The sequence below is a fragment of the Podarcis muralis genome, chromosome 7, assembly GCF_964188315.1.
Source record: "Podarcis muralis chromosome 7, rPodMur119.hap1.1, whole genome shotgun sequence".
NCBI classification, from domain to species: domain Eukaryota; kingdom Metazoa; phylum Chordata; class Lepidosauria; order Squamata; family Lacertidae; genus Podarcis; species Podarcis muralis.
In genome coordinates this window covers 54,654,072-54,668,856 of record NC_135661.1, presented here as the reverse complement: position 1 = coordinate 54,668,856, position 14,785 = coordinate 54,654,072, and the positions used below count along the sequence as shown (strand labels likewise).

The window sequence follows — 14,785 nt, the reverse complement described above, 5'->3', positions numbered from 1 at the left end:
ATATAGTCTGGCCCCCCACAAGGTCTGAGGGACAGTGGACCAGCCACCTGCTGAAAAAGTTTGCTGACCCCTGGTCTAGATCATCTTCCCCAGCCTGGTGCCCTCCAGCTCTTTTGAACTACTTCTGCCATCAACTTCAGCGTCACGGCTATTCTGGCTGGAGCTGTAGGCAGTTGTAGTCCAAGTTGGTAGTTCTGGCCTAGGGAGTTGCAGTTCAGAATATCTACAGGGCACCTGGTTGGGGTGGGGGCTGATCTAGAACCCCAGGCAAGGAGGTACAAAGGTTGCGTGATAATGAACTGAAAAGGTGTTCTAGAGCATTTTCTCAGAGGAAATCCTGAGGTTAAGATACTTCCCTTTCTAGCCTCTGCCTTTTCTGTTCTTTACTAAATATATGAAAATCCATGATTGTGTTCTCTCCTTTGTTTTGTTTTTAAAATAAACTTTATCCAACAATCAACATTAACTTACACAACAACCCACTCCAATATATAATATACAACAATACACAACAATGCAGTATATACATCACCAATCACAAATTTTCCTATGTATGCTTTACAGAAAGAAAAAGAAGAGAAAAAGAAGAGATTGTGTTCTCCCCTTTGAAGCAGCGTTTAATACATGAATAATTCAATTTAAAAAACAAAAACAAAACACCCATAAACAATTCATTCACAAAATGTAGAGGGAAGGAGTATGTCTTCTGTGTATTTTATTGAGTCTGTTTTAATATTAGACGATTAGATGCCCTGTGTTCATTTCACGTATAAACTCTATCAGATTCTTTTTAGTCTGTTTAAAATACAGTGTGTTCAAAATTAGTATGTATATATTCAGGGCTAAATTTCAAAACAGTGATAGGAAATCCATCCATCCATCCATCCATCCATCCATCCATCCATCCATCCATCCGATTTGTATAATGTTGCTCAGTAACATTGTTGCCTGAGTGGCTTACAGCCTAACAGAGCAATCCAAAGCGCCCCCCCCCCTTATGCTAGGCTATTCAGAGTTTGTTTGATTGGAGGTGTCCTTCCAGTCAGCTCTGACAGCTGAGCCTTCTTCTGGCCACTAAATGGGTATAGAGCAGGGAGATAGGTGTTAAATCCAGAACGCGGCAGAAAATCCCAAAGCAGTTGTTGAATTTGTGGCTATTTTCTTAAGTGGGAAAATCATCTCTTACAAACAACTTTCCCCCCCTTCCCCCTCCTTTTACAAACTCAATTATTCCATTAAACACAAAATATGGGCTTAATGCAATTGGTTTAGTCACATAGAAAATAGATTTTGTATCAGCTTCCCTCTTTTCTCCACTAAATAGCATAATTTATGGCCATCCAGGGACCATAAATGATTTCAACCTGCCTCCAAGGCCATTCGATTCTTCAGGAGTTCTGTCCCCTATTAATCAATAAATGGTCCTTTGCCTTTCTTATCAAATGACAGCCAGATGGTTCAGTTAAATTCACAGTGACAGGCCTGGAGAATTAGCTAGGTTTACACCATTGATAATCCTTTGCCGTCTGCCCTTCCCACCTGTTCCTCTTCAGCCCTGAGGTCATGGCCTCATGAAACATGCTGGCCAGATGGTCACCGCTATAGCCAGAAGCCCATGCCTTCTGGAGGCTAGTGCTTCATTTTCCTGGTGGGATAAAAGGAGGAGAGCAAAGCAAGAAGGGAAGACAGCAGAGAAGATCTTTATGATTCCTTAAAAGTGTAGGACAGCTGTGTGTTATTGCTTTCAATTTTTCAGGGAAACCTTTTCAATGGACTCATCTGCTGAAGGGCCCCAGAGCACCCTGGGTACTCAGTTCATGCTGGGCTCTGGGAAAGTCTGTTGGGCCTCACCTGCCGATAGGCACCCCACAGCTGCCAGGCATGCTCTTCCCACCCCCGGATATTGGATTTGAGTTAAATCCCTGCTCACTGCAGTCTTGAATTCTAGCGCACTTTTCAAAAAGAACAGCTTCCCTGGCTAACTTGCAAAGATGTCATGAGGCCATATACTTCCAGGTTCCTCGGTAGGAAGAGGACTACATCCATTTTAGCATGTAAGACTAAATAGATCTGGTCAAGATCTGTCTTTGTTTTTAAATCCATTCTCCATAGCAAGGCTGCATATATAAGAGTTACAGCCACAGTTATGTATCTAGAATAAGCAAGCAGGCATTCAAAACTATTTGCTTAATTTACTTTTGATAACATAATTTGGGATTAGTTCATGGAATTGTAGAATCCAGCCCCCTGTAATGCAGGAAAATCAGCTAAAGCACCCATGACAGATGGTCATCCAGCCTCTGCTGAAAAACCTCCAAGGAAGGAGAGTCAACCACCTCCCAATAGAGTCTGCTTCACTGTTGAATAGCTCTTATTGTCATAAAGTTCTTCCTGATGTTTATTCAGAATCTCCTTTCTTGTCATTGGTTTGGGTTCTAGCCTCCAGAGCAGGAGAAAACAACCTTGCTTGATCTTCCATATGACAGCCATTTAGATATTTGAAGATGGCTGGAATATCTCCTCTCAGATTCCTCTTTTCCAGGCTGAACATATCCAACTCCTTCAACCATTCCTCATAAGTCTTGGTTTCAGGAATAGGTGAGGGCGTTGGGCATGTTTAGCCTGGTGCAGCGTGTGCAAAAAAACAAAATGGCACAGAATACAGTGCAGAGAAGCAACAGAGTAATAAAGAATAAAAATGGATAATAAGGAATAATTATTCCCTTGAAAACCCTTGTAGAATCTTGGATCCAAAATCAGCTTTAGGTCAAAAGCAATTTTGATTTGCTGCAATTTTTAAAAGATTTGTGGTGGCTTTAAGTGAATTTGTTTATTGAAATCCAGCTTGTTGTAGTTTATTTTAAAGTAGCTGCTCTTCTTTTGCATTCACCTCCTGCATTTTTGTATGTGTTAGTGTGTGCATGCAAGCACCTATACCCACACACCTCTGTATGCACACTGACTGGACGCTTGGCCTCACACCCCTGCCTCCACCATGCTTTCAAGGCCATTTGATGTGGTCTAGACAAGTTCACCTCTTTTCCTGCCCTTGTACTGTGTTCCATGTCTTATCTACAGGATACACTTCAACACCCACACCCCACAGAAGTGATCCCTGCAATAGTCCCAAATTGGTTCGAATAATCAAATGCTGAACTAAGCAGTGGCTTAAGTCAGACCAGTGCATTGTTGAAAGGGTAGTGCTGTGCCAATACTGGAGCACCCCTTTTGCATGGGAGAAGAGGGCAGTCGTGTGGCATTATATTTACATTGGACTGAAGGAAGGTGAGGTAAAGTCCATCCCCTAGCAAATAAGTGTTTAAAGATTAGCTGGCTGGAATTTCACAGAGGTTGTGGTGGGTCGGTCATTTTGGTGTTCAAAGCACTTGTCTGGCACACTCTGCTTACAAATGTATGTTTACATTTTGAGGGAGGCTGAGAAAACGTGATCTCTCGTCTTTAACTAGCCTCTCTCATTTTCTGCAACTAAACTCCACCATTTCAATTGCAACAAAACATAACCTCTCCCCATATGGGAAGTACTCCTGTTTGGGGTTCCAGGCAGTCTGGAAAGGAGCCTGATGATGCCGGACAAGCCTTCCAAAGAGAGGGAGAGTGTTCAAGGGAAGGGAAGGGGCCCCTGTTTTCTTCTGCACCTTAAGGCCTTCCTGCGCTGTGTGGCAAGAGGGATCAGGCTTTTCCACCTGCCACTCAACATACCTGGTACTTGCTATTGTAAAATTGTGGGATATGAGCAAAAGCAAAAATGGTTAATCCCACCCTCTTTCCGTTAGCTGGAAACATTATCAAGTGACATAGGGAGGGGAGGTTTTTTTTAATAAAAAGAAAAATACCAGGGACCTGATACTCTTCCTCTTCCTCCTCCAAGATGCTAACTGTAAGTTGTCAGAGACATCAGCAAGCTAATTCCTTGGCCAAATGTTCTGTATCTCCTGCAAGCTTCTTGTTGGGCTGTTTGTCTCTTTTTAAAATCTTTCTCATTCCTTTTTCTCAAAAAGTTTTGAGAAAATACAGTTACAACTATTATCTGTCTATCTATATCTATCTATCTATCTATCTATCTATCTATCTATCTATCTATCTATCATCTAATGATAATCTGATTGTGAAATCTGCCCTGGAACAACGGCCATGGCAAGGATGCAACCATAAACAGTTATTAGGTACAGTTAGACCAGCCACTGTTTTTGTTTCACCACCACCATTTTACTCTGCTGAACTTAACTCAAGGATGCTCAGTTTTATTAGTTCATTATATGTTACTGTCAGTCTATCCTTCTTCTTTTTGCGTACAATGTATTTATTATGTATAATCTGTTACTGTAAAAGTGTTGCTGCCCATCTCTTCTTCATTTCCAAGCTATATCAGCTACCTTTGGATTTACCTCCTGTGTGTTTTCAAAGAAACCCCCTGAGCAACAAAAACTTGCTTTTTCAATATCATAATTCTGCATTAAGGGTCAGTTTCAGCTTGCAGAATCTCAGAATAATTATTCTCCCCCTGAAGATGAGTGTTTAGGGGGCTTTAGAGTGTTTAGAGCCAGTGTGGTGTAGTGGTTAAGAGCAGTAGGCTCGTAATCTGGTGAACCGGGTTCGCGACTCCGCTCCTCCACATGCAGCTGCTGGGTGACCTTGGGCTAGTCACGCTTCTTTGAAGTCTCTCAGCCCCACACATCTCACAGAGTGTTTGTTGTGGGGGAGGAAGGGAAAGGAGAATGTTAGCCGCTTTGAGACTCCTTCAGGTAGTGATAAAGCGGGATATCAAATCCAGACTCCTCTTCTTCTTCTTTTGCATCCATGTTTCCAGATTGGCAGTTGCCCTTCAAGATTTGGCCAGTTTACCTTATTGTTGGAGTGGGAAGCTTTGGGAGGTAAAACAAAACAAGCAAGAGAGAGGAAGGAAGCAAGTAACCATCTTTCCTTTTCTCTCCCTTTCTTTCTTGAACAGTATTCAGGTTTTCAGCAAACTGCAGACAAGTGCTTCATTTGTGGACACCTCATAATGGAAATGGTAAGAGGAGAGGCTTCTAAAATGTGCAATATATTAGGCGGGGTGGTGGTGGTGGTTTCTATTCCCCTCTTTTACTTCCCCTCCACCCAAACATGTACACACAACTTAAGAAGTTTCCTTTCCTTTCTGAAATGCCAACAATACTTCAAGATAGAGTAAGGTGCCTTCATGTTGTTGGGATTTTTGCGGAGGCGGTGAGAGGAGAGACTTCACATATTAAGTGATGGAGTCTTAGCTTGCAGTAACTGACTAGGAAAGAGACCATGGGGTCACTGTGAAGAGCTCAATGAAAGCAGGGGAACAACACAGCAAGCTGCCTTTATACTGAATCAGACCATTGGTCTAACTCAGTATTGCCAACACTGGCTGGCAGTGACTTAGTTAGACAGGGAACACCACCAGCTCTAACTGGTAATGTCAGGGACTGAACCTAGGATCTTATGCATGCTAAGCAGATGTTTCACCACTGTGTTGCTGCTCTTCCCCCAAATGCCAACCCATTTCGTAGTAGCTGTTGTGTAGGTAATATACCTCCAAGGGGCTGAGAATTGATTTTGGGGCTGTCTTTGTTTCTTTTCCAGATTTTGCAGGCCTTGGGGAAGTCCTACCATCCTGGCTGTTTCCGCTGTGTGGTCTGCAATGAATGTCTAGATGGCGTCCCGTTCACTGTAGATGTGGAGAACAATATTTACTGTGTGAAAGACTATCACACGTGAGAACGCAGAACCTTGTATGTTGGGGGGGACGAGGAAGAGGGGGGACGGACTGTGCATGAGATGAGGAAGGGCTGGTTGTTGCTTTCAGGTATTGCAAAACGGCACCAAGAAGAAAGCATCATCCAGTGTTAAATCAAATTCAAATACCAGGGAGTAAATGGGGCGAAGGGAAAGAAGGCCTTGCAATAATTTTGCACATTCCAGCAAATGCTCTTGAATGCCAGGCTGGCATTAAACAAGGAGGTGTCCTGAGCCTTGAGTGCACCCTTTTAAATTAGGGAGAGCCAACATGATACCCTCCAGATGTTATTAGACTACAGTGCCCATCCACCACAGACACCATGGCCCAGTGGTCAGGGATGATGGGAGTTGTAGTCCAATAGCATCTGGCTGCTCCAGTTTTAAAGGGCTTTTTTACAGTGCCAAAGAGGAGGCAAAGCATCAGTGGTCGTTGAAGGGCTTGATGTATCAGACCTCCAAAGTTGGGGTTCCCTGGGGGGCTCTGTACAATCTCCTTTCAGTCTCTGCTCAGAAAGAACACATGCAGTGTCAGTTGCGGGGCAGGTTTTGTGTGGTTTGGGGGAAACTGCCAAACACCAGGTGAGCCAAGTTTACCCCTTCCAAACCAGAGGTGTGTGTGTGTTAATTAAAATATTTGGGGCTTTTTAGTTTAGAGAAAAGGCACGTAAGAGAAGGCATGCTAGAGGTGTATATATATTATGTGTGGTGTAGAGAAAGTGGTTAGAGAAAAGTTTTTCTCCCTCTCTCACAACACTAGAACTTGTGGGAATGCCCAACGAAGCAGAGTGTTGGAAGACTCGGGACACATAAAATGAAACATTGCCTCATATAATACATAGTTAAATTATGAAATCCCACCCCTATTCCCTCAAAATGCGGTGATGGCCATAAACTTGAATAGCTTTTAAAAGAGGACTGATTAATGGAGGTTAAGGCTACTGGTGGCTGGGTCCTGGTTGACCACTCCAAAAACAGCCTGATCCAGCAGTCTGTTACGTTCCTAGCCAGCCTACTCTAAGTTGGGGTCCTCCAGATGTTTTAGAGTGTAACTCTCATCAGCCCCAGCTAGTATGGCCATACAGTGCTGGGGCTGATGGGTGTTGTAGCCAAAAGAATCTTGGTTGTGGGAGGCCTGTTTAAACTATTGAACCAGTGCCTCATAAAAGTTTAGAATGCCAGCCCTGAAACAGGTGTGGGGAACCTCTGACCCTCCAGGTGTTACTGAACTACAACCTCCATCTTCCTTTCCCATTGGCCATGCTTGCAGGGGCTGATGGGAGTTGTAGTTCAACAACATCTGGCGGGCCCAACACCTGCTTACAGGTTGAGAAATTCTGCTTGCTCTTAGCGATGATACGTTGTGAATTTATTAATAAGGGAAAGGGTGCCTCCTCAACTGGTTATTTTGGAGCTGAACTGAAAGAGAAGACTGCTTGAGCAAGACTTCTGCTATAGGGACCCCAAACTTTAGCTGTAGTTAAAATGCTGTCATATTCTCCCACCCTTCTCTTAAATTTATTTTGCTTTCTTTATTAAACAAGAGTGTGACATACTTTCTCTTTTCATACTAGGGTTTTTGCACCAAAATGTGCTTCCTGTAACCAGCCCATTTTACCAGCACAGGTATGGTATTCCATTTGCATATACTTTGCAGCCTTTCCTATGCCTCCTTAAATTTACTAAGAAGGCGACACTTTAAAAATGTTGTTTGAACTTTGCTGACATAGAATTAAGATGCTCGCACACACACAATGAAGATGATGAGATCATTCTAGGGCTACTTTGAAGCAAGCGACATGTGGTTGTTTCAAATGCAGGTTCTTCCACATCCCTATCTCTGACTCACTCAAAGGTAGGTTAGCAAGGTTTCTAGTAAAATCCATGTGCCTGTTCACGGCAGAGATTATACAGGCTTTTAAGGCGGATCTGTTCCCTTCTGGACTGCAAAGAAAATACATTGTCTACAGACCTGATGTTCTAACCACATCTCAACTCAGGCTGACTTTGGAACTGTTTGGCAGGGGTCTGCTCTTTAAACAAAAAATGTGCCCTCTTCCTCCATGAGATTTAGCTACTCACCTCCATAAGCATATCAAATTGTCTGAAGCAAAAAGCCCTCAGCTACAACTGACAGCCAGAGAGTATTCGTTGAGTTTCTTTTTGTTTATTACGTGGTTGTGCAAACGAATACAATGTGCTGAACAGAATTGCTTATTGCTGGTGATGTCGAATGTGTTGACTACAAGGTCCTGACATGCTTTCCTGGCTACCAGTAGATGTGTGCAGCCTAAGTAAGTGCGCCTGGATAGCTGTCAACCACAGCAACGTCCATTCCATTTTTCTCTAAAAGCCACTCCTGGGTCATGGGCAAAGAGTCAGCAATGTACTGGGCACAAACTGTTAGGTGGTTCTCTTAGGTGAGACTGTGAAACAGTATGATAACCTTTCCCTAGACAAGCAGATAAAATATATGCATGGCACATAGCTCCTCTCCCCACTCACCCCGGGACTCTAGTATTTGCTCCTGTCCAAATGTGTGTAGCTGTAGGTCCCTTTTTCTTTACAACCTGCAGGTGTATGGGCCCCTCCCTTCTTCCCTCTTGAGTGCCCCAACAAAGCTCTAATTCTGGGGGGGTGGGGGGGAATCTGCACCTCAGTCTTAAGTTGTACACTGTATTTTGCAAGGAATTATCCTTTCCCGACAGAAGAATGGAATAAAATGGAACAATTCTTCTTCCACTAGAGCCAGCCTCCATAAACCCCCTCCCCAAATGAAGCAAAGAGTGGGTGAAGTAGAGACACATTTTCTTGTTAAGTTGCAAAAATAAAAAATAAAAATGGGGAGGGGATTCCCTGAGGGCCTATTTCCATTGAGGGGGAAATTATAGAATGCTGCCATACCTTACTTGTTATCTTCCTCAAATCAGGGTTCCGAGGAGACCATCCGGGTGGTGTCGATGGACAGGGATTACCATGTGGAGTGTTACCATTGTGAGGTAAACCTTGGAGCTTCTCTGGTGCTGAATAAGGCAGGCTCTTTGGCCTTGGTCTAAGCCAGCCTTCTCCAACTTGGCGCTTGTGCCTTACCCACCCGCCATTTTTATTTTTACAGTATTTCGATTAGAAAACATGTCAGGGTGCTTTACAATCGCTCCTAAAACACAATTAAACAGCAATCTATATCAGGAAAATACTTTACAGCAGTAAAATGCAGCACTGGAAGCAGCAGCAAAAATTCATCAAAGGATAAAAGGCTGAGGAAACGAAATGGGCAGCTTTGCCAGTCACTTAAACATTAAGATAGGGCCAGGTGAGCTTCCCTGGAGAGAGTTCCAGAAGCTGGGAGCCACCACTGAAAAGGCTCTGTGCGCTGCTTCCACCCTTTAGGTGGCAGGAGAATCTGGAGAAGGGAGTATGAGATAGAGCTTGGTGTATGGTTGATGTGGGAGAAGACATCCTCTCAAGTATCCATGCCACAAGCCAGCAAGCGCTGTTGGGAGCTGTAGTCCAAAACACCTGGAGGGCCACCAGGTTGGTGAGGGCTGCCTAAATGTGATTCTTTTCATTCGGAGTTTTCCCCAGCTGTCTAACATGTGCATACTCTTGTTCCTCTTAGGACTGTGGACTCCAGCTCAATGACGAAGAAGGCCGCCGTTGTTATCCTTTAGAGGGGCACTTGCTTTGCCATGGTTGTCACATCAGGCGCCTCAGTATGACAGTGCCACCCCACCCTCCCCCTGGATACCCAATGCACATTACAGAACTCTGAGGTGTTTCGCGCCCCATCAAATTGCAACCAGGAGGGAGGCCGTTGTTGGCGGGAGAAGATTTCCACAGATGACTTGTCAGTTCTTCTTTTAAGAGACAAAGCAGCCAAGTTTATTTATTGCTTCTGAGACTGAAAAGAGAGGTGCGCCTCTCAGAGTGTGTGCCTAAATAATTCCTCCCAAGACACTGGGTACTTGAAAAATGATGCACCACGTGGATGTAACTGTAAAAGTGCAGCGAGAAGTGTTGTTTTCTGTGCTATGCTAGGCAGGGCCGTCTGTTCGTCATAGTTTTGTCCCATTGTAGTTTGGGTCCCTGCAAGAATCTTAACCGCTTGCAGCAGTGCTGCAGGAGAAAGCGGATAAATGCTACATTTTTATGCTGGGTCTCATTGCATCTTGGCTTGAGGCATTTTGAGAAATGACCTCACAATATGAGGGTCTGGGTGGTTGTTGCAGGAGAGGATTGGGGTTTTGTTTTGTTTTTTAGTCATGGTCAGATTTAAACATGACTTAAGAGAAAGAAGTTGTTCTGTGGGGGAGAAATTCATTGTCTTAGCCCATGGTGCTTTCATACAGTGCCAACAAGAGAGATGTGGAAGAAGCTCTTTGTAGAATATTATATGAACTGAACCCACTGAGGAATCATCGATGCAACAAGCATTTTTGCAGGGGGTTTCTTAGATGTTTGGGATCCCTTGTGTGGGAGTTCTGGTGCCCATTATTTTACCAGTTTAGGGATGCAGGCCGGATCCAGTTACAACATAGTCCAAGACTGCAGGGCAGGTTGAGACCTCATAGCCTCCTTGAGCTGGCAGGCAGCTATATAGTTATGGGCATAGTTGCTTATAATAGTACTATTGGTGTGCTGGCAGGGACTAATGGGAGTTGTAGTCTAAAACGTCTGGGAGGAAGGCTGGTGTGATGGGATGCAGAAACCTGAAAGGCTGCCTAAGAGCTGAGATTTTCCCGCCCTGCCTTGTGATGCTCATTCGAGCCTAATAAGAGGCAACCAAGGAATGAGAGTCTCCTGTTTTAACATGTCTTTCCTCACAGTGACTTGGCCCTGGCACTCTGGACATCACTGCCTGCTTACCAGTGGCAGATAAAACAGCCACTAGGGGTGGCTTCCCAGGTCCTCAAATTCTGGTGTGTGTTTATTGTTTTTGTTTTGGTCAGTCTCTTAGGCTTTTACACCAATTTCAGCTAATAACTTCAGTCCTCCTGACTATGCAAAATTCTACTTGTTTTGCAATTGTACTAGATTATATGTTGCCTTTGTTGTGTGTGTGTGTTTTTAAGGGCAGCAGATTTATGGTGTGGTTTCAGTTGCAGGTGGCAGACATGCTTTTTCCAGAGAGGTCCTTTTAAATTTGGTTTGCTCCATGCTGGATTTTTACAGCTTGCCTCTTGAGAAGCTCAACTCTGGAGGTCAAATTATTAATGATTGAATCCCCAGCATTTTCAAACTGATTTCAGGTTATTAGGAAACAAGTGGCCCTTGACAAGCACATAGCAGTTTTCCAAGGAGGCCCTGAGGGGCATTTGCTGCATCTCTCCCCTCCTCCCACCCGACTGTTTTTTCAGGCTGAAGTGGGGGTCATGCCACATTTAATAAAGGCCATTTAAACATCGTGTAATCGCCTAGAATGTCTGGCAAGAGCAGCTTGTTTGGACAGTTCAGTAACAAGAACCAATCACCCTGGAAAACAGGGTGGCAGAAGATGGGAGTCACTGATAGATTTGCCAGTGGCACGCTGAAATTTTCATTTTCACCAAATCCACCTTGAAAGTCTTTACCCATCGCCTCTCCAGAGACAATTTTATGATGTGCAGACCTACTTGGAGATGTCCTTGGAAGCCAAGTGGAAGTAAAAACGATACTTAATAACAAACACAAAGAGTTCCTTGAAATGTGCATATTTTCCTGTTTTGCCTGAACTCCTACAAAACACCCAGAACTCTGTAGACTCATAAGACTTTATCGACCTTAAGCATGTTTTAACTGGTTTTAAGTTTTACATGCAGGGGCCAGATTTCTGTCTGCTGTGAACTGTTGTATGCTCCAGTAATTTCAGCAAAACTAAGAATGTGATCCTTTCGTTTTCAAGCTGTCAGCCACAACAGCCAACAGAACATCAGTGTTATACTTTGAAAGCAAACCAAACCGAACCCCTCAAAGCAGGCTTCACACACCACGTCTGCTCTGGCTGGAGTTGATGGAAGTTCTAGCCCACAAAACCTAAAAGGCATCAGTGATGGAAGGTTGCCAAACTGTTTTGCTGGAGTTATACAGGGGGAAAATAAATGGCAAAGGAACAGTTTTGAGATATTGCCCCCTTTTTATATTATAAAATATAATGGATTAAAAATATTCCTGTTCTCTCTCCAGCAAGGAAGAAATGCCACCTTTTTGAACTGATGCAGGATGTTGGGCCCTCTTGGTGTTGGAAGCAACAGTCTTGATCCAGTGGGCCCAGCTTGTTTCATGGGGTGTGGAGTCTAGTACATGCCACAACCTGGAGTGATGGATGCTCGTCGTATTTGGATCCCTTGTACAGCATGCTTTGTTTCTCAGAACATCAGAGGTAGCCATTGAAGTACCTTCAGATGCTGTTGGACTGCAACTCTCATCATCCCTGAACATTGGCCATACTTACCTGAGCTGGTGTGAATTGTAGTCCAACAGCATTTGTGTTGGTTATCCCTGCTGAACGCTCAACATTGTGCATGCTTTTCTCCTGTGATTCTCTGGATTGGGGCCAGTCCACCTAAAACCAACCTCCTTCCATCATTTAAGTTTAACTATCTTCCTCTCTTCCCACCCTATAACCACAATGGGAGTTGCAGTCCAGAACATCTGAAGTCCGCCAAGTCAGGGAAGTTTGTATTACCCAGTGCCTTGACCATTAGTGGCAAACCTTTTAATTCATATTCCTGCCTTAATTTTCAGTGAATAGCACAACATCCACACTATGTACATACACTACTGTTTTTACTGTTCTAAACTGACATCCGTTGGAATGGAGTATTTAATTTCACTTGTTAAAAATGTTTCAGGTCTCTTTTTTTTTGTCTTTTTTTTTTACGCAGTTCCGTATTGTTGTATAGATGCTGAACCTTTTTATTTCTAGCAAGACCAAGTTTGCCCTGTCCAGAATGCAGTCATTTTCCATAAACTGTTTTTCCACAGAAAGCGGAATTTGATCACGGCTCAGTGGGCTGTGTCTTGCCAACTTTTTTCTTTCCGTTTTGAAAAACAGAGCTTGTTTAGATTTCCTTAATTATTTTTTGTTAAGAAGAAAGCATCCAGAAAGCTTCCCACAGCGACTCTGAAATGGTGTGCACTGAAATTAGAGTGAAACGTTTTACCTCTTTTCCTTGGAAAGTATAAAAAGAAACTCCCTTCAAGTTGTTTTTTTGGGGGGTGCGCATAGCTCAGTGTGCAGGCAGTCCCAGACTTCTCCAGTTGAAAGGAACAGGTAGCAAGTGATGCAAAAGGCCTGTGTCTCCCTGTGTCTCTGGAGAATTCCTGCCAGTCAGGAAGCAACACTGAACTAGAATAGCCTTTGCCAACCTGGTGCCCTTCAGATAGGAGTTATGGTCCAACATCTGGAGGGCACCAGAAGGCTGGATTAGAGGGACAAAGAGTTTGAGGCAGCTTTTTATGTTTGCTTCGAGAGAATTCTTATTTAACAGGGATGGAACACTTCTTTCATTTGTGCCATAATATTTATTGGTGATTTTTCCTATTCTTTCTACTTTCAGTTTCATTGCTTAGTCTTTGCATTAATGAAAAAAGCAGGAATTTTGCCTTCCACATTTCTCTCTTGTTGGAAAATGCAAAAGAACAGCCTACTTGGAAGTTCCACCATATCCCTTAAAATTATAAGGTTCCAAAGGAAAGACCAAAGTAGTTTTGAATTTGAATGAAAAGAGAATTGCTTAAAAATAGGGGGTGCACATTCTGAAATTCAGAATTTCAAGAAGTCCAAGAATTTAAACCAAAGCTCGAAGAAGGCACACAAAAGCTGCTTTCTCATGCCCTGAGGAAAGTTTGTGATTCATCATGCAACTAATGCCATAACTAGAGTATATAATTTGACTTAAATTAAGTTTTTTTCTTGAGAATTATTTTCATTTTCTTTAAAAGAATATAGTTTTTTTCCAAGAACTTGGACCAATGTTGATTTTTATTTTGTAGGAAATATATTAAATGCCCAATTTGTATATCGTGTCTAGTTTACATGCTGCAAATATGTTAGTTTAACCTTGTTTGTATATATCATTCTAAAACCTTCGGCCTTTTAGTTAGTACATAGATTGACTTGCCGGGTTTTTGTCTTGTCATTTGGTTTCCTTGATTGTTGAAGAATTAAAGTTGGGAAATGTAGATTTATTTATCTAAAGAAGCTGCTTGCTATCGTCCTAAGTTATTTTAATATTAAAAGTCAGAATTTCATTTAACCTTAGATGTTATAATCTGCTTTTTTTTTCAATAAAGACATTTTGTAGTTACTTCTGATTTTATAGTGTGTTACCTAGAAGGAATTGATTGGTTATGGGAACAAACTGCGTGTTTCATGCCATGCTGCTCCAACACCTTTTTATTTTGTCATTTAACTTTTATTTTTTTAAAAGCAAATAAATGGCAAAGCTGCATCAGAAAGCAGAAAAGATGGTACAAGCCTTTTCTCGCCCACAAATCCACACACACCCCTCCAACAGCTGTCCTTTGTACACTTTTAAATGTGCCAGTGGTTTTTGGTTTTTTTAAGGATTACAGTGGCCACTTTCCAGTCCTCACTTATGTAAGCTGATCTTAGAGAGAAATTTTATATTTGTGTTAGAAGATCAGCATTTTCACATCTTGTTTTAAGAACTTTCTGGTAGATGCCACCTGGACCTGGTGATTTGTTAATTTTTAATTTGTCAAAAAGATCTGCAGCTTCATCTCTTGTTACTACTATTTATCTCAGTTCTCCAGCTTCCTTCCTGGGATGATTGAATCAGCAATTTTACTGCTGGCAACTGCTTTTTGAAAGTTGGGAAGAAGAGAGGTTCACCCCACAGGAGACAAAATTGTAACGAGGCCCATTTTTGAGGTGTGGTGTTATGCACCTAAAGACAGAAGTCTATCAAGTATTCTTAAAAAAATAAAATAAAAGTTAAATCCAGAATTCATTATCTGAACGGATTCAGAGCTTAAACTGCTAAGCTAGTTATACTGCTTTGACTTTCCTGCATAC

The 14,785-nt window shown here is 42.7% G+C and overlaps 1 protein-coding gene across 6 annotated transcripts in view; it reads left to right on the top strand.

Moving 5' to 3' along the window:
- Positions 1-14,054, top strand: part of WTIP (WT1 interacting protein) — a 59,107-nt gene extending 45,053 nt beyond the window's left edge. For 3 of the 6 annotated variants that reach the window (XM_028739367.2, XM_028739366.2, XM_028739369.2), the window contains 5 exons: positions 4,970-5,032; positions 5,614-5,744; positions 7,341-7,392; positions 8,697-8,765; positions 9,386-14,054. In XM_028739367.2, the coding sequence (XP_028595200.2) occupies positions 4,970-5,032; positions 5,614-5,744; positions 7,341-7,392; positions 8,697-8,765; positions 9,386-9,538 (468 nt within the window). In that variant the 3' untranslated portion in view covers positions 9,539-14,054. Of the gene's footprint in view, positions 1-4,969; positions 5,033-5,613; positions 5,763-7,340; positions 7,393-8,696; positions 8,766-9,385 lie in introns of those variants that run through there. The other 3 variants (XR_013393666.1, XR_003707825.2, XR_003707826.2) reach the window with 2 other exon arrangements.
- The last annotated feature ends 731 nt before the right edge of the window (positions 14,055-14,785 follow it).